The following is a 26,703-nucleotide window of genomic DNA, read 5'->3' on the forward strand; positions in this document are numbered from 1 at the left end:
CCTGGAAGGTACCAAACCAGGTGGTGCTGGCAGCAGTCAGGGAGCAGGTCACTCATCTGTCTGGAGACTGGTGGGGCTGGAACCCTGCCCTGCGCCCCAGTACCCTGTGCAGCCTGGCCCATGCTTAGAACTCCCCAGGGCAGAGCCAATACTCATGGGAGCCTGAGAGGGGAGAGCAGTGCTGGGATTGAGGCACAGAGCTGGGACATGCCATCCCTTGCCACCACGACTGTGGGGGGACAGGGATGAGGTGCTGCTGGTAGGACATTAGTGGGGCTGACAGCAGCAGAAGGCTTATGTCTCCCAGCTTGAGAAGAAAGGGCAGAGGAGAGAGCCAGGGCCTCCAGGTGTCTGGGGTAGCAGCGTCGAAGGGGGCACACCTGGAAGAGGACAGAGGCCAGGCTTGGCACAAGCACCCCTTTCACTGGAGCGGGGACACTGTGGGCTCACCTGTATGGGGTCCCTGGGATACCCTGTGCCATGCCCCACATAGCCTCCTGCATACCACCAGCATCACATCCTCAGAACTTCCTGGCTGTGTCCTGGGGACATGAGGACCTGCCCAACCTGTAGGGAAGGTAGGAGGAGATGGGGTAACCCCTCTGCTGAGCCAGCAGCCGAGGCTGTCTCCAAGGCCTGAGGGTTATCAGTGGGGGAGGCAGCCCTTCCCTTCAGTGGCAGCCCTCTCTTCCTGGGCAGCTTCCCTAGCATGGGTAGCGCTGTGGCCAGTCCCAGCTCCATGGGGACAGCCTGGCAACCTGGAACAGGACATGCTGCTCACATTGAAATTTTCCAGGCAAGCAGCTGCACTAGTCTGCAGTCCTGCAAAGCAGAGGATCCTGTTCCCTGTCACTTGTCCCAAGCTGTTTCTCTACCACAGGGATGCTCCAGGGCCTCCAAGCCCTGCTGGGCCAAGGCACCCAAGGGCATCACCTCTGATGCCCATGAGAACATCTCAGACGGGAGCAGCCTCAGGCCACGGCCGTGGAGCAGCGCAGCCCCACAGCAGAGCCCATGCTCCCGCGGAGTCCCACCAGCAGTCAGGGAGCCACCCATAGCCACAGACTAGGCCAAAATGCTTGTGCCAGGACAGGAGTGGGGGTGAAAGGGGGGGAGCTGGGGCCACGCGGTGACGCTCCAGGGCAGGGGAAGAAGCAGCTCCGGGCCTCGTGCTACCTCCACTGTCCCTGCTCGCTGTGGCAGGGACGGCTTAGTGGGCGCCGCCTGTGCCCGCACACTCCCTGGCAGGTGATGTCGCAGGAGGACGCGGGAGGGAGTTGTCACCCCTGCGCTGGATAATCCGGGGAGATGGGAGCAGGCGAGGCGGCAGCTCCGCAGGTGGCTGCAGGCGCGGCCATCCGTCCCTTCCGCGGAACCGCGGGGCCCGGGCTGCCAGGCGGCGGGGAGGAGGTTAAAGCCACGCGGGTGGCCCGGGGTCGGGGCGAACTGGAAACCGGCGTGCAGCCGTGGCACAGCCGGCGGCGACCGAGCCGCTGGCCCCGCTCCAGCCGGGGAGTTGCATAAGCCCGGGGAGTTGCGCCGAGGCGGCGGAGCGCCGCCGGGGCAGGTGACACGGCCGGAGGCACCGCGGGGCGCGCAGCCCGCCCGGGCGCCCTCGGACCCCGCAGCCATGGGGGCCGGACCCGGGGCGCTTGCCTGGCCCGAGGCGCGTCCCGGCGATCAGCTCTGGCCAGGGGAGCACGTGTGAAGCGGGGCCGAGCGGAGGCGGCCCCGGGATTTGGCACGTTCGCAAGGAGCACTCGAGAGCCCCGGGATGGACGCGGAGGGCCCCGGGCGGTGACGTAAGGACTCGCACGGGCTCGGCTCGACTCGCCAGCCGGCCCCCATGTCCCCGGGGCCAGCGGCGGCCCCGGCGGAGGGAGGCAGGGCGACGGCAGAGGTAAGGAGCCCGGTGGCTGGCAGCCCAGTCGGGGAGCACTGGGGCGCGGGGCGCGGGCGGGCGGGAGGCCGGACACCTCCTCCGGCGCGGCCGGACACGGGCTCCAGGCACACCTCGAGTCAGCTCGGGGTGCTTGGGACTCCGGCCGGCCCCGCCGCGGGCGGGAGCTGCCGGGATGGCCCCGACCCTGCCCGACAACCCATCCCCGCCGGATCTCCACGTGTGCAAGGGGTCCCCGGCGGGGCTCTGCCCTCCGACGCGGGGCGTGGGGTCCCCGTGGGGCTCTGCTCCCGGAGCGCTCCGGGAAGGGCTGAACCCTTTTCCGAGGGTGGCCGTGTGTCCGTCCTGGTAGCGCTGTGATCAGGCTGTCGGGGCAGGGAATCCCGCTCACGGGGCGTCCGTCCGTCCGTCCGGGCTGCGGGTCCGCCTGCCCGAGGGTCGGCCGACGGGCAGGTGGCGGTAGAGGGGGTCGGGTGCCTCCGGGGGTCCCGATGCCATTCCCGGAGGGGTGCGAGTTTCCGCAGGAGCTCAGAGGCGGTGCGGATCACGGCGAGAGCCGGTGCTGGAGCGGGTTGGGCTGCGGCTCCTGCTGCTGGCGGGATTCCGGTGCCCTCCTGATCCCGGTGCGGTCCAGGCGCCCGTGCGGGTGGGAGTCCCGGTGCCACTACGTGCGGATCGGTGTGCCGGTTGGTATCCTGATGCCAGTGCGAATCGGGGACCCGGTGTCGGTGCCGGTGCCCGCCCCGCCGGTCAGGTGACGGTGGCTGGAATTTGACACCGGCAGCGACGACGGGAGCGGGATGGAGCCACCGCTGCCCCGCACTGCGCGTCCGCCTGCCGCCGCCGGCAGCGCACCCCGAGACGCAGCGGGAGCGGCACCGGGAGCAGCGGCGGGAGTCGGTGCCGGCGGGGCAGCGCCGGCCCCCGCCAGCGCCCCGCCCCGGCGCAGCGGCGGCGGGCGGCGGGGGGCGGCGGGGAGCGGAGGCGATGCGGGGCAGCGGCGGCCCGGGGGATGGTCCCCGCCGCAGGCACGGTGAGTGCGGGCCGGGGTGGCGGGCGACAGCGCCCGCCCCAGCCTGGCGGCGGCCCCGGGCCTCGGCAAGGGCTCGTACCGGGACTGCGGGGGGGACGAGGGGAACCCGCTTCGCCGCCCACCCCCCGGCAATACTCGCGGGGTGGTGAGGGGCCTCGGGCCGCCCCCGGGCAAGTCCCCCCCGGGCGTCTCCCGGGGTGCCGAGCCCGACCCAGCGGCGGGAAGCGCTGGGGGCCGCGGCGGGGCCGGGGTTCCCTGCCCGGGCGGGGATAGGCGGCACCCCGCTGCGGGCGCCCGGGGGGCACGGGGACGGACTCTCCCGCCTCTTCCCTGGGCTCCCGCCCGGCCCGTTGGGCACGTCGGACAGGTGTACGCCCTGGGCGGTGGGCAGGCGAGAGGCACGGGGCGGGGGTACCCTGTGCCCCCCGGCTCTGCTGTCCCTGAGTTGGGGCTGAGTTTGGTCTCTGCCGTGTGCCCCACGTGTCCGACCCCGGTCTTCCAAGGCTTCGCGGGGTGGGTGCCCGCTCCGCATCACACGTGGGGTTGATTTCTGACCCCCATCACTTCTTCTGCCAGGGTCAGTGCGGAGGGATGCAGGGCCTTCGCCGGTGCCCGCAGGTGCCCGAAGTGTCTCTGGGCATCCCCCCCGCACTTCCAGGTGGGATCCGCGGCTGCAGAGCTGGCATGGCTACTCCGAGAGCTGAGACACTCACCGCGGGCCTGGGGCACCCTCTGGCTCCGCGTGGATGCACTTCGCGAGTGTCTGCTGCCTCCCCGGAGGCCTGATGCAGCCACGGGACATCCACTCCCAGCGCCCCATGCACAGCGCAGGCAGCGGGGCTCTCGCCGAGCCCTGCTCGAGTGAGTGTGAGGTGGCTCGCTCAGGGATTGCACCAGCAACTGCTGTTACTTAGCCCTGGGCGGGGGACACATGTGGCGGGGGTCCAGGCAGGTCCTCACACGGATGGGCTCGGTTCCGACCCTGGGAAAAAACCCTCTTGTGTCTATGAATCGCCCGGCAGGGCTCTGGCAGCCGTGGCTGGGGCAGATCTCAGTCAGATTCCCCCGTACGGGACATGGGGGTCTGCTGCGGGGTGTGCAGGTCTGGCATGCCCGTGGGGTGCCCAGGTGCTTGGTTCAGCCCTGCCCGCGCTGGACGAAAGCAGATGCCGAGCGGGGCTGCGGGGCCAGCGTGGGCTGCGGTTCTGCGCGCTCGAGGAGCTACGCCCGTGGACGGGGCCCCGAGTATGAGGAGGCACTGGTAGTGCTCGTCCGTGCCTTCGGCTCTGGGGCTCCCGGTGGCGAAGGGAGGCTGCCCTCGTTCGGCGCCCCGCCGGCAGCGCTCCCACTGCACAGTCCGGGGCCGTGCTGCCGCCGGACGGGAGAAGCCTGAATTGCACCGGCTGATCCGTCCCGTCCCGTCCCGTCCCGTCCCGTCCCGTCCCGTCCCCTTCCCATCCCGTCCCCCTTCCCCTTCCCATCCCGTCCTGCCGGGATGCTGGAGCCGAGGGGCCGTGGCGGAGCGGCCGGCTGCGGGAGCGAGGACCGGGGAGTCCGTCCCCTCCCAGCAGGGCTCAGGGACCCTCGCCTGGCCCCTTCGGCGGTGCCGGCCTGGGAAAACCATGACCTAGGGGCATCGGCTGGCGTGGGGCCACGGTCCGCCACGGGAGCGAAGGGCAGCATGGGCTGTGCTTGGCCAGGCTGTGGCGGCTGGAGCGGCCGGGGCGGGCCGGTGCGAGCCCTGCCGGCACCGGGGGCACATCCCACCTGGTGCACGGCCCCTAGAGGGGGCACATGGGCCTGGCAGCGCCCACTACGGCCCCGTGTCACAGTGTGGCCAGTGCAGGGTGGCAGCAGATTCAACAACTGGGACTTGGGGACCATTCCCTGAGATGCTAGAGGGACTGGAGGAAATTATATTTTCTTCTTGTCCCAGCGGTGCCCAGGCATGTGCTTTCACTTTTTTTCGGTCAGGAGTGCTCTCCTCAGCATGTCCTGTCCCAGCTTTGCCATGGAAACAACTGGGACACACTGGGGCAAAGTCAAAGTCATAGAGGGGATGGGGGAACCCCTGAATGCAGAATGCCAATAAGCTCCAAGGGGACAGTCCTATCCTGAGAGACTGGGAGGCCAAGGAGGGTACCACCCCTTTTGGAGCCACTTCTAAAGCCCTTCAAAGCCAGGCTATCCTAGCTTTGGACACTGGGCACCCCAGGGAGGAGCTGGGGAAGGAGGCAAACATGTGGCTGCAGGCAGGAGTTGCCCCAGCACCTCCTGGGCGACATCACTCCCCTGAGACCGTGCTTGCTGCTTCTCTGGGACCACGCACAGCAGGGACTCAGTTCCTCTCTGTGTGTCAGGGTAGTAGATGCCAAGCAGTGGTGTTGGGGTGAATGACTACAGTAAGCCCAGCATGGTGCTCCACACCCTGCCATGCCCCCACAGGACCTACCTGACCATCCTGCCCCTTGCAGTCCCACTCATCCAGGCTGCTCTGGGGTTGCGTGTCCCAGCTTGGCGCACGCAGCAGGCTGGGGAGCCAGCACGAGGCCAAGGGGTGGCTGCACCCAAGGACCCTGTGCTAATGGATTTGGAGTTTCCAAGGTCAGGCTCCCGCTGTGAGCAAGAAAAACATTCCCAGGGAAGGGCCATGGGAAAGGCCCCCCCCGCACAGCACTCCCAGCCCCAGCTGCTGCCTCACAGACCAGCCTGGCATCCCAGGCCGTTTGCACAAGGAGATGGCTGCATTGCCCCTGAGGAGAGGTGCTGTACAAAGGCTGGGCTGCCCCAGCTGCCCTATCTCTTGGAAGGGATGTGCGGTGTGGTGAGGATGCCTGGCTATGCCAGAAGAGAGGGGTGGGGTGGTCCATGCAAGGGGTTCAGGAGTTGTTGTGAGGTTCTGGGGGGTGAGGGAAGGGGTGGCATGCTTGCCCAGGGCAGGGGAGGCATGTGCCATCTCTCAGCCAGTCAGATCTATACCCACCCTGTGTGGGAACTGACCCCAACCTCTGCACTTGCAGCTAGCATGGACCAGCAACAGGGGCCACCAGAGCCAAGGCCTGCAGGACCTGCCACACACCCGCAGCCCAAGGTGAGCCCAGGTCTGTCCGGCTGCAACGGCCAGGACTACATGACCCCATCCCCACTCAGCCCCAGCTCATGGAGCCTCATCCCTGGTGTGCGGACCCTGGCTGGGGCTGACCCTGATCTGTTGTGATTTGTTGCAGGAGGGGACACTGTGGGGATTCTTTGCCATCCTGTCACTGCTGGCTGGGCTGGCCACAGGCACCCTGCGAACACCACACTGCAATGAGACGCTGGACGCAGCCCCCACACCACGGAGCACGGTCACTGCCAGCCTGTCTGTGGAGGATGGTGTGGAGGCACCACTCACCGCTGGCTGGAGCCAGCTGTACGGTGAGTGTTGGAACAGGACCCTGAGCCTGGGCATGGTAGTCCCTTGTGTGGGGCATGGGCAGGTTGGGAGTTGCTGTAGGGAGCCCCAGCCTGTGTGGGGCTGTGGCTGCTCTTTGGGGCTGGGCTGAGGAGATCTCAACACATGGGGCCCTGTGCTTCATGCTGGGCATGTGGCAGAGCCCTAGAGATGAGAAAACGAGAAGATTCTTGGCTGGAAGAATCTTCCCACACACCCACGTGCCCTCTCAGGCACCAGCCATTGCCATGGTGAGTGATCAGGAGGGATCTGTAGGTCACAGCTACAGAGACAGGCAGGCTCAGCAGGAGGGCGATGGGTGCAGGGTGGGTCCTGACAGCACCATCTCCTCCACGTGCAGGGGACAACGCGACAACAGGTGGCCCAGGCACCACAGAGCTGGCGGAGGACCTGCTGCTGCGTGCTGAGCGCTCGCCGCCGGGGGCCAGCAAAGCCAAGAAGACAGTGTGGAAATCCTCACGGGGCACCCGTGGGCGCAACTGCCACATCCGCAACCTGATGGTGAAGGTGCGTGACCTGGGCCTGGGCTTCAACTCAGATGAGATCGTGCTCTTCAAGTACTGCAGCGGGTCCTGCCACCGGGCACGCAGCAACTATGACCTGACGCTGGGCAGCCTGCTGCGGCAGCAGCTCATCGCCCCGAGGCCACAGGAGCGGGTTCTCAGCCACCCCTGCTGCCGACCCACCCGCTATGAGGCTGTCTCCTTCATGGATGTGGAGAACACATGGCAAACAGTGGAGAAGCTCTCAGCAGCTGAGTGCAGCTGTATTGGTTGAGGAGGGGGCTGCTGGCTTGGCCCCAGCTCTACACATGCCAACACACTCCAGCTTGCCACATGCAGTGGCACTGTTGCTCAGAAAAAGAGTCTGGCAGAGGCTGGCGCCCCTGTTCAAATGTGGCCACAAAGAACAGAGGTGAGATAGAGTCATGACTGGGGTGTGGGTGGCCAAGCCCCCACCTGCTCAGTGCCAAGCAGCTGGTGCCACTGGCTACATGGGGTCCTGCCCAGGTGCCCTGGCTCAGCCCTGGGAGAGGAGCTGAAGAGAGAATGGACCATCCCCACCACTCGCAGGGGTCTGCCAGCCCAGCATCCATCAGCAGCACTCCTGCACCTGTGCTCTAGGGGCCAAGCATCACCTGAGCTTCAGAGGGGGCAAAACTTCCCTGTTCCCTCGGGCACCCTGCGGTCAGTGGTGCAGGGAAGGGGTGTCCCTGAAGGCAGGGCTGCAGTGGGGCCAATCTGCACCAGTGTGGAGTGGGGGGCCTGCACCCGGACCAGCAGCAGCCCCTAGTATTCTGCAGGGTGCTGGGTCTAGGCACCCACTGGGACCCCCACCCCTGCCTGGTTCCCAGGGTGGTGGCAGGCTCCCCTCGCTGCTCCGTGGTGCTGTGGCACTAAACTATTTATTACTCTAAATTATTTATTTATTGTTCTCGAGCGGCAGCTCCTATTTATGACTTTGGGCCCCCGGGGGCCGGGTGTAATTTAACCCCAGCGCTGCAGTGAAGCCCTGGGCAGCACCCTGTGCCCCCTGCACCCTTTTTCTATTATTTGTAAAATTTGAGGGATAAACTCTATTTTTGTACAGTCGCCTTTTCCTGTAGCAATAAAGCGATGGGCTGCGCGTCCAACCCCTGCGTGTGCCCGTGATGGGGACGGGGATGGGGGTGCCCCTGAGGTGGCAGCGGGAGGGCGCGGAGCGGGGCCGCGCGCGGGGAGCGGTGCCGGCTGCCCGGTGCGCGGTGCCCGGCAGGGGACGCGCGTGGGCCGGGACTACCGCTCCCGGCGTGCGGCGCGGCGCTGCGGCAGGTCCTGGGCTGCCCGGCCGCGCCTGCGGGGCCGCGGGGAGAGGCGAGGCGGCGTCGGAGAGAAGCGGAGCGGGGCGCCGGGGCTGCTCGGAGAGTTCCGCGGGCGCCTCCCGGCCCGACCGCCGCGCCGAGCCGCGCCGCCCCGGTGCCGCCGCCCCCGTCGGGGCGGGGAGGCGGGTCCCGCCGCGATGCGGCTGCCCGTGCGCCGCCGCTGTCGCCCGCCCGCCGCCGCCTCCTGAGCGCCGCCGCAGCCATGGAGCGGAGGGCGGAGGCGCCGCCGCCGCCGCCGCCGCAGGGCCTCGACTTCACCGTGGAGAACGTGGAGAAGGTGAGCGAACCCCGCCGGCCCACCCGCGGCCATGGCGGGGCGGGGGGCTCGGCGGCGGGGTGCTGATGGTGCCGCGGTGCTGCGAGGGATGCGGCTCGGGGAGCGGGGGGGCACCTGCTCGGCGGTGCCGGGCCCGGCGAGGGCGGCGGGCGGCGTCCCTTATGCCTGCCCGCCCTGCCGCTGCCGGGGGCTCCGGGGCGTGGGGCTGGAGCGGGAGCCGCCGGGGCAGCCCGGGGAGGGAAAATGATGTGGCAAGAATGGGAGCAGAAGGGAGGGGTTGTGTGTGTTTCCGACTGGCGTCCTCTAGGTCGACAGCTGCAGCGCTGGTCAGGGAGAGCCCACGGGTCTGGTCCTGGCTACTGAACCAGATGCATCAATGTGAAGGCCATTATCAGTGTCTCCATTAGGCAAGGAAGGAAGGAACTTTTGCCAGGTGCTGGGAATTACTGGGTGTTACGGTTGGGAAAAGCCTTCAGAGGGCGGATGGCCCAGTGATGCCTTTCTAAACCAGGAATCCAGCCCCTTTCCTCCTGCTGATGCTCAAAGTCCTCCAAAGCATCTGCAGGGCAACAGGAGTGAGGCTGATTGCTGAAATCTGGGGTCCAGGGAATGGCTACGGCAAACCAAGGCCTGCTGGCATCACACTGCTGTTGGGATGAGCCCTGAGCAACTGATGTGTGACCTGGGATTCGTCATGGAGACCAAGCAGGGCACCTCAGTGAGCACCCAGGAGGGCAGCTGAGCGAAAACCTTCCCGTGGCCACCTTGGAGGTGATGGGGGCAGGGCAGCAGAGGATGCATCCCTGAAGGGCAAACAGCAAGTGCATCACCCTTCCACTTACCCTGTAGCCAGACATCCGACAGACATCCGTAGCTCGATCCTCAGACAGCTAGTGGGAATCCCAGTGTCCTCATTTTTCCTCTGTAAGAATAGACTGAGATCCCTGCCAAAGCAATACTCATGGGCGTGCTGGTGGGCACATAGAATTGTGGAATCGTTTAGGTTGGAAAGGACCTCTCAGATCATCGTGTCCAATGGTTAGCTCAGCTCCGCCAAGCCCACCACTAAACCATTTCCCCGAGCTTTTCACGCCTGTCCCTCCCCAGTGGGTTGCCTGGCCTCACAGGAGATGTCAGCTCAGGGATGTCAGGTTTGTCACTGGGCGCTGGTTGCCTTTGTGGCTGCAGGTGAGACTCAGCCCACCTCTTCCAGGGAGACAGAGCACCGCCGGGGGGATTAACTGATGTCTGGAAAATGCTACATTCGTGCAACCTTCTGCGGCTTAATCTGCATACAGCCAGGGCTGCTGGATGATTTTGCCTCTGACTTCCTTTCTTTTTGTCAGACACAAACCACTCCTTTGTTTGCACCAACAATGAGGCGCACACTTGCCTGCGAAGGGTGGGCAGTGCCAGGGTGCGGGCACTCAGCACTGGCTGGGTGAGGTGCGGCTGTGCCGAGAGGCAGCTCATCCTTGCCAAGCTGTTTGGGATTTAGTCTCCCGATGCCTGGGAGGAGGCAGAGATGCCCTCTAGGATGCTTCATCTCCCCTCCCCCAGTCTGCCTGGCCTCTCCCGATCTCTGCAGGCTTTGCCATCTCAGTAGTGTCCTCTGAAGGTGCAGCTGTGGACTGCAGTGGGGCTCTGAGCTGCTGGTGGGGGGCAGCAGCGCAGTCCCTGAACAGGGGAAGAAGGATGGGGTGGGATCAGAAAAAACCCCAGAGATTCAGCAGCTCAGAGCCTTCCTGTGTCAGTCTTTTCTAGGAAGGGCTGTGGGGTACAAAGTGAAGGAGAGATGGGCTTTGCTGGGAGCAGGTTTTGTGGGATGCAGGTGGGTAGAACCACTTTGTCAGAGGTGATGATGGCAGATGAGTGATGCTCCTACTGGCCTGAGCTCTTCCACCTGCCAGGTTTTGTGCACAGCTCTATAAATAATACTGAATACTGATTAAAATCAGGGTTTGACTCCACTCTGAGTCAGTTAGTGATAAGTGCTGGGGTTAGGAACAGTGTGAGGGCTGAAGCCTTTCCAGGTCCCCCGCAGTGGAAGTCATCATGTGTGGCAGTTGTAGCTAGGGCAGTCTCACCAGACTGCCCCTGTCACACTCTTCTGATGGTTTTCTGTCCCTGGAAAATCCTTTTGTACCCCTTCTGTTGTTTATTGTGCAGTGGGGTTTTGTAGGGCTCTGGGTGTCTGTGTAGCTAAAGAGGATCATTGCTGTGTTTATGCATAACCAATGCCAGAGAGAGATCCCTCCAGCTGTGACCAGTGGTTTCAGGGAGGCAGGAGGGTGCAGATGCTGGAGGCAGGGCCAGCTGACAGGTCTAAAAGCCTGTGGACAGGTGCCAGGTTCAGATGCTGCACTTCAGGAACCATCTGAAAGTTGCTCCTTGTATTTTTTTGCTCCGTTTTTCCGTAGCAAGCTCTCCTGTAGCACAGGGAAGGAGCGGGGCTGCGCTGGGGCTGAGCTGTTTTGATACGGTTACTGTGTCAGCAACCCCCAGTCCTAGCTGAGGGCTGCTTGTTTGCTTTTTGTTTTCTTCTGAGCCTGACCTAGATGCTGCTCTGACTTCAGCACAGCTAGAGCGGGCTGGCGTGGCCACGCTGTGTGTACCTGCTGGGTGTCCGGCAGCTCTGGGCTGGTGCTGCTTCCCCTGCACCTGCTGCTGAGTGGGGCTCTGCTGCTGTGTTTGGAGGGGTTAGAGGGAAGGGAAGGCTGGGAAAGCCAAGGGCTTCAGGCTGTGAGAATGCTCAGCCTTTCATTGCCTAAATGGTGCAATCTGGTTTGTGCTTTTGTGTGCCCAGGAGCTGTCCCTGGTGTGACTGACGGCCTGGTGCTGGGGTGATGATGAAGATGGATTGCAGATGCTTAGTCCGGGCTGCTGTGTCTGTCTCAGAGGAGCAGTGCACAAACAGGACTTGTGCCCTGCAATCTTGGTTTCCCTCAGGTCAGGGATATCAGCACCTAATGCTGCAGTATTGGACCGGAGAGGAAGAATGTGAGACCCTCCTCATGTGTTCTTAGTGCAGCTGAATCTGCTTCAGCAGTATCGCCCTTTTTGAAATAAGAAAAAAGGTAGTGCCGTTCCTCCATGAATTTCCCAAGTGCCTGCTCTCGCCCTCTTTTTTTGTCTAATTCCTTCCAAGGTCTTTCGTCCCTTGTCCTGCCTCTGATCCTCTGGGGTGTTTGTAATATTCGCTGACGTCTTTTCCCTAGCACATTAGTGGTCTGGCATCTCTGGGCCTTCCAGATTGCCGTGTGCCTCTCTGGAGATGCCTGATGAATGCACAGAGTCTCTCCGGCAGGATGGGTAGGCGGGGTGTCATGGAGCTGACATCCGGAGCCTACCGCAATGAGAGAGGGATGGCTTTGATCACTGCTCCTCTGAGATGCTGAGCCTCAGGGATGTGGCAGCTGCTGGGGCTGCCTTCTACCCAGGAGAATGGGGAGGAGAAATCAAGTGCATCTGGTTTTTTCGGAAGGTTATTGCCTGTCTTCAGAAACCTGATCAAGAGAATTACAAATACCCTCACGAGGGTGAGGGAATGGCATCCTCTGTCTGGCAGTGGATCAACCCCTTAGTCCTTAGAGGCAGTCTGCATGTGTGAGATGTGGCAGCCACACTGGGGAGGGTAAGCTGGGGGTCTTAAGAGGAGAGATTCTTGCTAAATTGAGGGAAGCGTGTGTTCTTGCAGAAGCAGATTCCAGCCAGAGTGAACCTTGGCTGAACACATGGCTCCTTCCTGTGGTGTGGTGCTGATGGGATGAGAAGGCAGCATCTTGTTGTCCAGTGCTTGTCTGAGCTTTACAAGGGCTATCGCTGGAGTCTCATCTCAACTCTGGTGTATTATGGAGCAGGAATGGATGGCATTGATGCCTGGGCTCCAGCAGAAATTCCTCTCTCAAATTGCTTGTGTACTCCATCATGGAAGTGTTGGGTAGAAACAAGGGATAGTGTACAGGGGTTTTAGCTCACCCTTGCCACTCATCCTGGGCTTTGCATTCCCAGGGTTTCTCTCTGCTTCTCCTCACCCTTTGCTTGTTCAGGCCCCTGCCCACCCTCGCAGGGAGTGCACGCGTGTCCCACAGTGCCTGTCCCTGCTGGGGACCACCCTGTGCTCTGCAGAGGGATGATGGCAGTGAAGCAGTGGGAGGGGTGCCAAAGCTGCTGAGCTGTGTCTGGGCTGCAGCCTCTTCTGGACAGCTGAGGATTTGGTGTGGGCAAGCTGGGCTCAAAGAGGGGCTTCAGAGGGGCAGCATCTTTTATTAGCAGAGGGGAGAAAAACCCTTTTCTTTTGGACTGCTGGCAAAATGTGGGTCCTTGAACAGGAGCAGCATGCCTGGCAGCACACACCCGGCTTTATTTTGCATCCATTTGCTATCCTCGGCAGGCTGCCGCCTTCCCGGGGTGCTGGCTGCTCAGCCTGCCCCACTGGGGCTGGGGGGGCCAGCTGCTGCAGGCAGGGGGAGGCGGGGATGATGTTCCCTTCACTTGGCAGAGCCAGGGTAATGGCTGTGCTGCTGCAGGCCTGGAGCACTGGTGGTGCGAGTGCGTTCAAGTAGAAAGGACAGCGAGAGACTGCAGCGGGAGACATCCCCGGGGGTCCTGCTGGAAGGAGGCTGGTGGTTGCCGAGGGACCTGGCCACCGCTGGCCCCGCCATGCCGTGGCTGTGGGCACACCACAAGGAGCAGAGCAGGAATATATTTTGCAGCTTTCTGTTTCCCCAGCTGTGATGCAGACCTCACTCAGGGTTGTACCTACTGTCAGGTCTGTGTGCTCAAGCAGACTGGCCCTTGGAGGGCAGCTGTCTCCCCATGGAGCCCCCAAGAACAGCAGGCAGCACACTCCCACTCTGGGATCAGAGCCATGTGTCTGAGGCTCCTCTTGTCACCCCATAATGGCATGGGCACAACACCTCTCTGCAGGGCACCCCGTGTTCACGTATTTACGCAGTGCAGTGAGGGAGACTGTCTGCTGGCACTGGGCTCCCTGCAGAAGCTCTGAAGGGTGAGTGCTTGGGGATTCTGGGCTTGTAGCAGATCCTTTTCCCTTGCGATACATGAGTGCAGCCTAAGATCAGGTGCCTCTGCTCGGCTGTAACTCTCCTTGAGCTGCTCCCGTTCCACCTCACAAAGGAACCAGCATGGGATCTCTGACCTGTGTCTTTTGAGCAGGCTGCCCTGCACCAGTGCAGCTTACTTGAGGGGCTGATGTTGCTCCAGTGACTAAAGCCTGACTGAGGCTTTGGTCACAGCTTTTTAGAGCAGGGAAGAGCCATCATAATAAGCTTGAATTATTTTCAGCCAAGCAGAGCTGATGTTGGAGAAGGCTCCTTCCCTGGCCAAAGGGCACAGCTGACAGCCAGGCTGTTTACCAGTTCTCACATTACAGATCTAATTGCAGGGGAGGCAGGTCTGGTGTCAGCCACCCGTTCAAATTGCAGTGCACAAAGCCTCCCTGTTAGATGTCACTACCCAATTTCATGCCTTCTGCTTCTCCCTCTTGGCACTAATGAATTCCCCTTGTCATCTCCAGTGCTTCCTGATGGGCCTCAGGGTGCTAGCCAGAATGGCCGTGCTGAAGTCCAACAGCAGCCAATGCTGGTGCCTGATCTGGCATGAGGGCAGTGTCTCCTTGCTGAGGAGGAGCATGCTGGGTGTTCAGGTGCCCTTCTGCAGGGCATGGGGTCTTGCAACCCCCTGCCCAATGCTCTCAGCAGAGGATGGTACTCATCTGATGTGTGTGGTAGGCCAGGAAGAGAGCCTAGTCTGCTCCCAGGGGTTTCTTCTGCTACTTTGAGCTTGGTTAGGATGGTCCCAGTATTTATGTCTAGCCTTGGAGGCCCTCTGGAAGGGTCTCCCATGTTGTGTAGAGTACTGGATGGGGTGTGCTCTTGATAGCCCTGGGGCCCATGCTGCTTTTCCTTTCCACCTGGTGCCCTGCGTGCAGGCAGGAACAGCGATGTTTCTTTCAGGAGCCACCACAACTGGTCCCCTCCCAGGCAGGGTGCTTGCAAAAGGGGGCTGAGATAGTGAACAGACGTCTTTTTCAAGAATATTCTTCTGATTTCCAGCAGCTTGTAGCATGAGCTTTCAGCATCAACTTTGCTTCCATCCTCTGAATTTCTTTGTGTAGTTGATAGACTTTTTCATTTTTCCACTCAACTTCTCTCTCTGAGGTGCTGAGCAGTGGAGGCTCCAGCATGTCCTTGGAGACTTTTGCTGGAAACCTCCCCCGAGACTCCCTGGAGGAGGAGTGGGATGAACAGGGCTCTGAGCTGGTGTTGCTGGGCATGGATGCCTCCCCAGAGAGCTCACTGGTGACGGTGGGGACTGCGCACGGGGCAGAGTATGAGGGATGCAGGCAAGTTGCTGGGATGGTGGTGGCGGGAAAGCTGTCCACATATCTGGAAAGCTGGCCCTGCCTGGGAAGGGGTCTTGGGATCCAATTGCTCACTGTTCCTCTTAATGCAGGGGGAGTGACATCTCCCCAGCACAAGTGTTGAGGGGAGCAGCTATGATAGTGCTCCCTCCTTGCCATTGTTACGATGCAGCAGCTGGGGTTTTTTAGCATAGCCAGTGCTGGAGTCTCTGCTGGGGCTGTGTGCACTGGGTGTGTGTGCGTTGGATGTGTGTGCCCTGGATGTGTGTGCTGGAGGTGTGTGCTGGAAGTGTGTGCAGGGTTGGTACCTGCTTGCACCTCAGCCTCATGCTGGGCTCTTCCTGGTTGCTCACTCCTCTCCATTCAGTCAGATGATCACATGGAAGCACCAGAGGCTGCTGGCTTGAAGCAAACCCTGTTGGCAGCATCAGGCCTTAGCCAGCAGCACTGACAGCCCCAGCCAGGTGGAGGATGAGCCCTCAGCTGCTTCCCAGCAGGCAGACTGTGTTTGCCAACCCCTGCTCTGCTGCCCTGCCGCCCTGCCATGGTCCCATGGACCTGCAGTGCTGTGCAAGGCTTGCCCTGCACATACATTGCTCCTGGGGCTCGCTGTGGTGTGCCCAGAGTGAGCACAGTGCCATGCTTTGCCTGGCAGTCTCCCTGCTGTGAGACTGGCATGCAGCAGCTCTGTGGCCAGCACAGGTGAGCAGCTGGGGAGCTTGTGGGTCAGAAACCCAGCACTGTGGACCAGGTCCATCCTGCACACATGATCAGGTCTGTGTTTTGCATAGTTTGTGCTGGTTTAGAGCTTAGGGCTCCTGTGTACACATTGTGCCTTGAAATATGTGATGCATAGGGATTTTTTTCTCCCCACAATTTTCTAAGCGGTAGCACTCTTCAAAATAGAAGAAATAAATTCATTAGAAAGTGCATGGAGGTGTAAAAATAGAGGTTGAGAAGAGGTGGGGAAGGATCCTGGGCTAGGGAGCAGGCAGAGGGCACTGCTCTTTTCACCTTATGACTGCCCAGCAAGCAGTGAAGGGAAAGAGTGGGTTGTCACCATTCTGGGAATCTCAAGTGAGGTTTATTTGGGAAGAAAAATAAGCAGCAAGCTCTGATGGGAGCAAGTAAGAGACTGAGCCGGTAATGGCTGGGAGCTCCAGCTTCAGCCCTGCTGCAGGATGACTCAGTCCTTAGCACAAGAGCAGGGGTAGGAGCCAGGTTCCTACCCCCAGGAGTGGCTGAGCTTTTAGCACATCTGCAGCTGCTGCTCTATAGTGAATTGTTGCTTTGCTTGGAGGGAATGACAGTGCTTGCCTCTGCCCCAGCAGCTGAGTGATGCTTCCTGCATCCAAGTCCAAGATAACTGGAAACAGAGCAAAGGTTTGGCTAGCTACTGAGAGCTCGTGGTCTCCCCTTGGCTTGCTCTGTTGGGACATATTTCTCTCTCCCATGCCCTGCTTATCTAGGGTTAACCTTTTCTGTGTCAGGATACGTGTTTTAGTGGGTCAGACACTGTCCCTCTGCAGCCCATGTTGGCCGAGTCTGTCTCCTACGACGTACTTCATAACCTCTTTCTTACAAAGAGGTTGTCCTCATTTTCCCCTGTCACAGTCTTGAACAGCGGCGATTCAAGTTATGGCCCAAGCAATGCCGACTCTGTAAAGTTCCTGCCATATTGTCCTTCTCTGTGGTGTCCCACTGGGAAGCTGCAGGAGGCACAAGCTCTTGCTTGGGAAGCTTGTTCCCATGCCCCAAGCCGCCAGCTCTGCATGCTTAAAAATAGGGTTTAAATCCTCTCCTGGGTACAAGAACCACAAGAATTCCATAGAGCTTTTTTTTTGGGGGGGGGAGGCTATTTGAGACCTGGAGCCAGGGTGGGGACACAGAAGAATCCTCTGCACCTGCTGCAATCATCGTCTGATTTGCTGGTAGAGTGTGACGGGTGCCTGATTGCCTGACAGGTGCCATGGATTTTCCTTGCTCCTGGCGTGTGCAGTCAGCAGTTTGAAATGAAATGTGCTGTGCCAGGCAGAAATCCTCACTGCTAGAAGATGGAGTTCAGGCAAGGAGTAGTTATTCTTCCCCTCCTTGTGTGAGGACATCACCGGTTGCTGGCTGTACCCACTCAGGATAACTAGCTAATTAAGGTTGGGCTTCATATCTGTATAATATTCCCCTGCAAATAAAGCCTTGTAGCCTGTGTGAAGCTGTTCATGTGGATCTGAGCTATGCAAAGCAGTAACTAGATCTCACAAAGCTGCAGAAGCAGGTAAGTGATGTTTCCCTTCTCCATATGGAGAGCTGGACTGAGCAGCCCTGGACAGGCGGAGGCAGGGTTGGATGCCAGCTCTCTTGCCTCAGCTGTAACTGGGTGGGTTTGGGAATATTTTGAAGAGGCTTCATGGAGAGATTAATCCCTGAACTTAGTGACTGTGGGCTTTCAGGACTCTGCATAACCTGACAGACAAGGATCCGCAGTGGCTCCTGCATTCCATGGGCTCATAGATGCAAGCTGTGGACCACAACACCTTTCAGAGAGCAGGTGTGGGTGGAAGGCAGGAGTGCTGGTCAGCCATGTCCCTTACAGTCCTCATGTGGAAGAAGGGTCCTGTGCCCACCCCAGTGATGGCACATCAGCAGGGGAGCAGGCAGATCCAGCACAAGTGAAGGTGAAGATGGGAAATGACTAAGGAAAAGACATTTCTAGAGTGAAGCATGAGAGAGGGGAAGGATGCTTTGCGGGTCCTCTCCTGCTGCCAGATCACTCTTGCTTCACTGAGAATAGGAAAAGGGAGGCCACCTAACACAGGCTGCCCTGGGGAGGGGGGCTGGCTGTCCAGGGCTCCATCCTAGTGAGCCTTCCTGGTAAGCCTTTCCAAGGCAGGACAGGCCACAGTGGTGCTCCTCAGCTGCTCTAGGGTGCTTCCCTCTCTTTTCCAGGCTCTCCATCAGCTGTATTATGACCCAAACATCGAGAACAAGAACTTGGCTCAGAAATGGCTGATGCAGGCACAGGTGTCCCCCCAGGCATGGCACTTCAGCTGGCTGCTTCTCCACATGGACAAGGTGCCTGAGATCCAGTACTTTGGTGCCAGCGCTCTCCACATTAAAATCTCCCGTTACTGGAACGACATCCCGGCTGACCAGTATGAGAGCCTCAAGTCGCAGCTCTTCACCCACATCACGCGCTTTGCCAGCGGCTCCAAGATCGTGCTGACCCGGCTGTGCGTGGCGTTGGCCTCCCTGGCGCTCAGCATGATGCCAGAAGCCTGGCCCTGCGCTGTGGCCGACATGGTGCGCGTGTTCCAGGCCGAGGACTCCAACGTGGACGGGCGGGCGCGGTGCCTGGCGCTGCTGGAGCTGCTGACGGTGCTGCCTGAGGAGTTTCAGACCAGCCGCCTTCCACAGTACCGCAAGGGCCAGGTACGCAGCGTCCTGGCGCAGGAGTGCGGCTCCGTCTTCCCTTTGCTGGAGCAGCTGCTGCAGCAGCAGGACTCCCCGGGTTTCATCAAGCAGAAGGTGCTGAAGTGCTTCTCCAGCTGGGTTCAGCTGGAGATCCCGCTGATGGACTGCGAGAACCTCATCCAGGCAGCTTTCACCTCTCTGCAGGACCCAGAGCTCTTCGACACAGCAGTGGAGGCTGTGGTCAATGCCATTTCCCAGCCCGATGCACAGAGGTAAGGGCAGTGTCTCCTGTGTGCTGCAGGCTGGTGCTCCTGGACATCAGTGGGGAAACAGGGTGGGAAGGAGAAATCTCAGGCTTTTTTCTAGCTATTGTTGGCTCCAAAGGTAATGATGACAGGGTTTGGAAGTTGGAGAGAATCAAAAGCGGTTGGAGGCTGTTAGTTTCTCATGGTTGGTCCTGGAAGGTTCTGTGCTGTGGTTGACTTGTAGGGACCATGTAGTCTTGGGCAGCTGCAGCCCATGTCCACCCTGGCCTCTCAAGCAGAGGAGGATGTGTGCTTCTGGCTCCTCGTGTCAGATCCTGCAGCAACCAACCAGAGAGCAGCTGCCTGACTCCTTCCAGCAGTTCAGAGACCTTCCTTGGCCTTGTGCTGCTGGTCCAGCCAAGGAGCTGATTCAATGCAGAGATAATAAAACCAGGTCTGTCATTTCTTTCCCTCCTCCTGGCTCCAACAGCTTGTGCCAGCCAAGGACTCATCCTTTGTCTGTGGCTATGGCTGCCCCTGGAGCAGCTGAGCTGGGAGCTGGGAGCTGGGGCAGGTCCTGCTGGGGCTTCGCTGTGGGGCTCCGAGCTTGTCTGCTTGGCTGCATTGCCTGAGTTGCTGTCAGCTCTCGGGACCAATGCCTGCAGAAGGGACAGGACATCTCCGTTCCCGTGGCCACATCCCTGCTGGCTGCTTAGCAACCTTCCTCCAAAGAGGAGGGCTTCCTTGAAGGTTGGGCTGAGCTGCTGCCACTGTGAATCCCTGTGCATCGCTGCACATCGCGCAGGCTCCAGCCCTCTGCAGCGGTGGGAATGATGCTGCCACTGCAGTTGTGAGCCCTAGTCCTCCCCTTGGTTAAGGGCAGGGGCAGCCTGCATGTTCCCCAGCCCTAGGGCAGCCTGGGGGTATCCTTTCCAATGACGAGGAGTTTCATCTGGGGACTGCAAATCCTGGTGCACAAAGGGACCCATCAGGATTTTAATGTGTTGCTGGATAGGGGGAGGGGTTGCCTCATTTGCTAGTGTTTATAAAAGTGACCACAAGCTGTTTTTTCTTGTGCCTGGCAAGGGCTGTGGACCAGCCCAAACCCTTGTAGCAGGTCTGGGGCAGAAAGTGAGAAGGTGTGAGAAGGTACCCTGCAGTTCTGAAATGTTGGACTGTCTTCCTGCTTTTCATTTCTCTTAAGTCTCAGAAGTCCCTTGGCCATGATTCCATACCTGTGTGCAGGAGCCTGGCCCTGCAGTGCTGGTCTTTGATTGCATTAAAAAGCTGAGTTTTCTGTTGAGCTTTCAAAGTGAATTGTGGTGAGAAGTGTGGCTGACAGTGGGGTTTCCTCTCTGCTTCTGTGCTGACCCTGCCATGCAGTTTTTGGCCTCATTCAGACCTACCGTGCTGGCTGCTCCCTTACAGAATCTTCAGTACTTGCTCTCCATCCTTCTTCCTAGAGACATCATCAGCCATGCAGAGCCCCCTCCTGTCTGTAGGCGTTCGGGGAGAGGCCAGGACAGGACAGGCAGCTGGCCTGAAAGGCTACCCAGTGTGTGAGCCTGGTGCAGCTCCTGCCCCGGGGTGTGGGGACAGCGGTGGCATTGTCTCAGGGGTGTCCTGCCAGGCGGCGTGTGGTGTCGGCTGCTTCCCAGCCCTGGTGGGCGCTCTTCTCCCCTTTGTTTCTTGTGTCCAGTATCCTGTGTTCTTCCTCCTGCCTTCCCTTGTGCCAGCTGTCCCACCCCTCTGGCTTTGTCACTCAGCCAGAGTGGATCTAGCTCTTCCCAGAGCCCCCAGGGAGTCTCCTGACCTTTCTGTCTCTTATCTTGATAGTCTGGGAGATCCCTGCTGCTTTTCAACTGCTCTCTTCCTCCATGGTCTCTCCTTTGTTTCTGCAGGGCCCTTGGCTGCAGGCTCAGAGTATTCTTGTCGATGGGCTGCTGCCATGTTCCTCTCCAGAGTTTATTAGGGCATTGCTCCATGAGAGGGTTGATTTTGGGGCTCAGCACTTTGCCATGGGTTCCCTGAGTACTTTGGACCCTGTGTCTTTCCCCCCTCGCTCCCTCCCAGCTGTCTTCACTGATGTTGCTGCAGAGGTGATCATGCAGGTGTGCTTCTGCCACCAGCAGAAAGCTCAGTGGCTCTTGAACTTGGCTTCTGACTTTGAGGGTTAGATAGCTTGTGGGTCATCTTCCCAGGGGAGCACCACCTTGCAAGGCAGCTCTCCTGCTGCAGCACCTGTGTCCAGGTGGAGAAGGGCACATGTGACCTCCTGGATAAGGACCACGTGGCCCTGGTGCTGCCTCACTCTTGGGTAAGTCACTTGTGCTGGCAGCTCCCATTTCCCTGCTTACAAGGAGCAGCGGGTGGTTTCCTGCCTGCCTCTGAGGTGTTACTAGAGATGATGCTCCAGAGATGTGTAGGTGCAAAGTGTTTGATCTCTATACCTGCCAGGTGGGTGGGAGCCCTGTGCACCCAGAGAAGAGGGTATGCCAGGCGTTGCTGGAGTCTTGATGCTGCTCCTCTGTTAGGACATGGCATTCCTGAGAAGAAACCTTGGAGGCTGGACTAGGAGCTGGCACTGGAGCATCCCTGAGCACACCTCTGCTCTTGAAGGTGGTGGGAAGCTCCTGAGTTGTAGAAGGGGAGGAATGGAGATACTGTCTCATCTCATTTGCAGAGGAGAGGCTTGGGCTGTATTTGCCATCTCATTTGAGGATTATTCCCTCAGCTAAGTGGGTCAGAGAGCTTGGCAGCACGTGCTGCAGGGGGAGAGCTGGTGTGTGGAATTGGCCATGCTCCTGTAGTGCAGTGATAGTGTCGGAGTGGGGTAGGGCCCTCCATGTGGTGTATGCTCGTGGTGGGACTTATGGAGCGTGGATTTTGGGCAATGAGTCTCCTCTCTGAAAGCAGCTGGGTGTTGCTGCAGTGGTGGAGCTGGCAGGATTGCAGGTGTCCCTTTGGGATTGCCTGGTGTACAGCGGATCTCTTTCTGGTCTTGGCACCTGGTGCTGAATTTTTGAAGAGGAATTTCACTTGAAGAGTTTTCCAAGAGCTTCATTAGAAACAGGTTTTTTAATAGGATTGGGTTATTATCTCATCAAGTTGTGGTTCAGGTTTTGGATCAGGAGGGATGAGATTGTCCCATATGCCCGTATCTCCCCTCTACAGGTTGTCCTCCACACTGGTGCAGTTTGGGGAGGGTTGTGGGAAGAGCAGAAGGAGGTGCTGGTCCCACAGAGGGAGCTGCAAATGCTGCAGTTCACTGGGCTTTGAGAAGGGACCAGACAAACTCATGAAAGCAAAATTTGCTGAGCTCTTAAATACCAGGATAGCAAATCTTACTCAGGAAAGCTAAGACAAATCACTGCAGGGAACTACAGGGGCAAGAGTCACCATGTGCCTGCCATGTTCATATACTCTTTCACAAACATTCACAGTTTTTGGCTGCTGGAAACAAGCTGCGCATCCAGGGGCTCACCTGAGCCAGGATGCTTTTGTCTTCTGCCTGACAGTAGTGTGGAGGGTGGGAAGTGATGGCTGGCAGCAGCACCAGCAAGTGCAGTGTCTGCCTCCTGGGGCAAGCTCTGCACCTGGTCAGGGATGTGGCATCACCTCATCCCTTGGGCTGAAAGCAGCACTGTCCAGGTGGAGTGACCTGGAGCTCCATGCTTCTGGATATGGAAGAGGGCAGCTCAGCTCTGGCTGACTTGACCATGTGTCTTGGGTGACTGGTTAAAACAACTCATCCAGAGCAAGCATTTCCCTCCTGGCTGGGGACCCTTGCATCCACAGAGCAAGATGCTGCTCAGGAGACACAGTTCACCCAACATTTTCTAGAAGTCCTCAGTAACATGGGATTGCAGCATGGAAGCAAATCTAGGTGGTTATCTCTGTTGGCTGTGCAGGGATTCCAGAGGATCAGTTCAGGTCCTGGCACCTGCACTGTGAGGATTTCAAGGTAACCAGCAGAAGCAGGATCCTTGTTGGAAAAAGTCAGAAAAGTCATAAAGCTGTAAAAACGTCCCTAGGGTAATGTGAGCCCAGTGCTGTGGAGGAAGGATGGCTTTGCCTTACACTGGAGCAGTGCAAGGTTCCCTGTGCCTTTTTGTCTGGGCACTGCCCTGGCTCCCTTGGGCCTCCCTCCATGCAGCATTGGTTCCCAGGGAGAAAAGCTGTTACATTTCCAAATTCTCTGTCATCACATTTCCCCCATGCTGCCACATGCATCGCTCATAGAGGCTTGAAAATGGTTTATGCAAAAGTAAACCCTTTGCTTTGTGATTTTCTCTGGGGGAGAGGGAAAGGGGAGGGTGACCCCCAGCAGCACAGAGGGAATGTTGGGAAGACCACTGGGATTGTAGACACCTTGTTTCTTCCTCTGTCTTCTCTTGCTGACCCACAGAGAAAGCTGCCACCACCAGCACAACTCTGTCCCTGCCCTGGTGGCACCAATGGCTTTGTTCTGTCCTAAGTAATCCATAGCAAAAGCTGCCCTGCCACTCTGGGGTGGATGTGTGGCTGTCCTGGTGTCAGCACTCACATCTCTTCCCCAGGGTAGGCACAGGAGAGCTGGCATCATGTGTGCCTCCCACTCCAGGCATCCTCAGCCGTGCACCTGCGTGTAGGGGGCGGGCAGAGAGTGCAGGCTGCGGCTGCAGATAACACGCCTGGGCGGGCAGGGAAATGGCAGGGAAAAGGCAGGCTGCTCATCAGCCTCCAGCAAGGCCTCTCTCCGGGGGCCCTGGGCTGCCTTTCACCTTGGCTGCCTCTTCCTTGTTTCCTTGGTTACCATCCCTTACAGGCATCTGAGGGGAGGCTGATGTGCAGGATGGGATGTGGGAGAGCTGTGCTGCACTGGGCTGCGGCAGCCTGGGAAGGTGGGGGCCAAGGGATGTGTGGGGGGCCACCGTTCTCCCTGGGTGGGAGTCCCCAGTGGTGGCTGCCCAGTTCATCCCAGACACGGCGCACAATCTGGATGCGCCCAACCTGGAGAGTCACGTGGTTTCCCGCAGGCAGCTTGGACTGCCTCTGTGCAGCTCTGAGGGCTCGAGCATGGTGAGAAGAGCTCACAGGTCTGCCCTCGCTGCTGTTCTGCTCGTCATCGATGCTGCTGTGCGCAGGCATGGCTCACTCAGAGCTGGTTGGGGCAGTGGCAGGTTGGGGGTGCTGGCAGCCCTGCTGGCAAGTGTGGGTGGGCAGAGTCAGGGGCCCACACTGTGGTGCAGTGGGGGATTTGCACAGAGCTGGTGGTCACTGGCTCAGCACTTCTCTTCACTTGCAGAGGCTCTGCTGCAGCAGTGCTTGGAGCTGCAGCTCTTGTCCTAATGCCACAGGCTGCAAGGAGAGTTCATGTAAGCAGTGAGGGCTCCTGCATACATCCCATTGCACAAAGCAGCCTTCAAGTAGGCAAAGCTGGGCAGGAGCCCTGGGGTAGCATCAGGAGGGATGGACAGCATGGCAGCCCATGCCAGGGAGGTGATGCCTGGCACTGATTCAGGCTGTGCTTGCAGGTATGTGAACACCCTCCTCAAGCTCATCCCGCCCGTGCTGGGGCTCCAAGAGCAGCTGCGCCAGGCGGTCCAGAGTGGGGACATGGAGACGTCGCATGGAATCTGCCGCATCGCTGTGGCCTTGGGGGAGAACCATTCCCGGTGAGTGCTGGGGATGGTCCCCAGGAGAGGGAGTGAGCTTGGAGCAGCCTGCTGTTCTGCACATGCTGCTTTGTCCAGGGCCTGTCCTTCACCCAGTGACATGTGTCAGGGCAGAGGAGTTGGGCTCACAGCAGAGGTGCCACTCTGACCGTGCCCTCTGCTTCCCAGGGCCCTCCTGGACCAGGTGGAGCACTGGCAGAGTTTCCTGGCCCTGGTCAACATGATCATGTTCTGCACTGGCATCCCTGGACATTACCCCGTCAACGAAACCACCAGCTCTTTGACGCTCACCTTCTGGTACACGCTGCAGGTCAGTGGCCATTGTGGACAGCCTGCCTGGGCTCTGCCCTCCAGGCACAGCCAGAGACACCAGTGCATGGGGACTGGGGTCTGGCCTGGATTTAATATGTTCCAGGGATTTCTGATGTCCCCACTCCTTGCCCTGCACTTGCAGCTGGGGCAGGGCACATACCTAGGAAATGCTGGCCCTGTGGCTTTTTCTGCCACCAGTCTTCCTTAGAAGTGTGAGCCATCCTTTAAGGGCCTCATTAACAAAACTAATTAAAACTTTGTGTTAATTTTTTTCCTCCCAGCAGCAGACCTGGTTGTTTAGCTCCTTGCTGCATGCCTGCAGCAGGCAGGAACAAGGGCATGGCTCTAGTGGCTGCCCAGTGTGGGGTCCTGCTCCCAGGGTCAGTGTTCCCTGGATCTGCAGAGCAGGCCTGCCACGCTGTGCTCTATTTTTAGCTCCAGTTCATCCCTCAGCTTGAATCCTCTGCAATGCAATGTGGCGTGGCTGAGCGTGGGCAGGGCAGGGCGTGCAGTCAGTGCCGTGCCGGCAGCTCCTCTGCTGAGTGAGGCCAGACTGAAGCTCCCACCACCTCTTGCTGCTTCTCCAGATGGGTCTGAGATTACAGGCACAGGCAGGAGAGTGCTGTGCTCAGGCTGCTCTCTCACAGCAGTCTGAGGCACGCATGCTCCTGGTACAGGTGTGCTCCCGAGGATAGGACATGGCAGGACACTGCCACCCTCTATAACGATCCTGTCCGAGGGTCAGCCAAGCTTCTGGGGCTTCTGGCATCTTGCCTCCGGATAATGCTGCCACTGCAGAAGGGCACAGCATCAGGTGGATCTCAGGGAGCTGGAAATGCAGCCTGCAAGGTGTGACAGGTCCCACCAGCCCTGGGAGATGTGCCTGAGTCCCCTATGCAGGAGGCATATTAGCTCCATTTTCCTTTCCCTGCAACACCTGATGTATTTATTCCTCCTCCTGCCTCCAGGACGATATCCTCTCCTTTGAGCCAGACAAGCAGGCAGTGTACCAGCAGGTCTACAGGCCTGTCTACTTCCAGCTGGTGGACGTGCTGCTGCACAAAGCCCAGTTCCCCTCCGACGAGGAGTATGGCTTTTGGTCTTCAGATGAGAAGGAGCAGTTTCGGATATACAGGTACAAGTGGGAGGTTTGGATTTGCTTGTCAGGCAGGTGAGGATGCAGGGGCAGCATTCTGCCACCCTGGGGACTAAGTGCTGTGAGATGAGCCAAGGAGGGACACAGAGGAGATTCCTTCCATCAAGAGTTGTTTTGCCTATGGTGGTACTGTGAAAATGAGCTGGTGTTTTGGCACAGCACCAGTTACCCTGCCCAAGAGGCCATGGGATCGCTCTGTTGATTGGGGCAGTGTGCCTGTATGGGCAGTGCCTGTGCCTTACTTGGCAGCAGGAGGGAAAGTGATGTGTCCACACGTGGAGCTCTCTGCGTGGGATGGGGACAGCATTTGGAGACAGCCATGTTCTCTGTAGGGTGGACATCTCTGACACGCTGATGTACGTGTATGAGATGCTGGGCGCTGAGCTCCTGAGCAGCCTCTATGACAAACTGGGACGTCTCCTGACCAACACGGAGCAGCCGTCCACATGGCAGGTGAGCAAGGGGACCTGGGTGCCAGGCTGACGGCTACCAGCCCTCGGGGACCTGTCCTTGCCATGGGGCATCGAAAGCAAAGGGACATGACAGAGGTGAGGAGCATAAGCAGCTTGCCAGCACACATACAGGCTCTCTGGGGTCTACTGTGGAGAAGAATAGGTCTTCTGCATCCCTGTCCTTAGTGCTGCCCAGGGATCAGCCTCTTCAGCTACTGCAAGGGTGCTGAGCTGGTGCCTGGAGCTGAGGCCGGGTTGCACATCAGGGCTCAGTGCATGGCTCTGACAGTGCCTCTCCCACCCCGGCAGCACACGGAGGCCTTGCTCTATGGCTTCCAGTCCATTGCTGAGACCATCGACGTAAACTACTCCGATGTGGTGCCGGGACTGATCGGCCTCATTCCCCGGATCAGCATCAGCAACGTGCAGCTTGCCGACACCGTCATGTTCACTATCGGTGAGCGGGCTGGGCTGGGGAGGGAAAGCCCCCCTGAGAGCACACCTGCCCAGCAATACCAGTGCTGAAAAGCCAAGCTGGGCATCGCAGAATGCAGAGAGCAAGA

The 26,703-nt window shown here is 59.5% G+C and overlaps 2 protein-coding genes across 4 annotated transcripts in view; both read left to right on the forward strand.

The window, feature by feature from the left end:
- Positions 1-1,731: 1,731 nt before the first annotated feature.
- On the forward strand, positions 1,732-7,262 carry ARTN (artemin; the record flags this gene model as incomplete). Of its 2 annotated transcripts, none has more annotated exons than XM_082286727.1 (4): positions 1,732-1,900; positions 5,954-6,024; positions 6,161-6,350; positions 6,728-7,262. In XM_082286727.1, the coding sequence occupies 3 exons, from the start codon at positions 5,959-5,961 to the stop codon at positions 7,162-7,164; spliced, it is 693 nt and encodes a 230-aa protein (XP_082142853.1). In that variant the 3' UTR covers positions 7,165-7,262. The 2 variants fall into 2 exon arrangements, with proteins under 2 accessions (XP_082142853.1, XP_082142852.1); XM_082286726.1 differs by lacking the exon at positions 1,732-1,900 and adding an exon at positions 2,888-2,933.
- A 983-nt stretch (positions 7,263-8,245) lies between these two features.
- The window catches only part of IPO13 (importin 13), a 31,598-nt gene continuing 13,140 nt past the window's right edge, over positions 8,246-26,703 (forward strand). For both annotated transcript variants that reach the window (XM_082287137.1, XM_082287138.1), the window contains exons 1-7: positions 8,246-8,525; positions 17,854-18,590; positions 24,080-24,220; positions 24,389-24,530; positions 25,501-25,667; positions 26,021-26,141; positions 26,450-26,597. In XM_082287137.1, coding sequence (XP_082143263.1) covers positions 8,451-8,525; positions 17,854-18,590; positions 24,080-24,220; positions 24,389-24,530; positions 25,501-25,667; positions 26,021-26,141; positions 26,450-26,597 — 1,531 coding nt within the window. In that variant the 5' untranslated portion in view covers positions 8,246-8,450. The remainder of the gene's footprint in view (positions 8,526-17,853; positions 18,591-24,079; positions 24,221-24,388; positions 24,531-25,500; positions 25,668-26,020; positions 26,142-26,449; positions 26,598-26,703) is intronic.

Source organism: Coloeus monedula (genome assembly GCF_965178545.1).
Source record: "Coloeus monedula genome assembly, chromosome: 9".
NCBI lineage: Eukaryota > Metazoa > Chordata > Aves > Passeriformes > Corvidae > Coloeus > Coloeus monedula.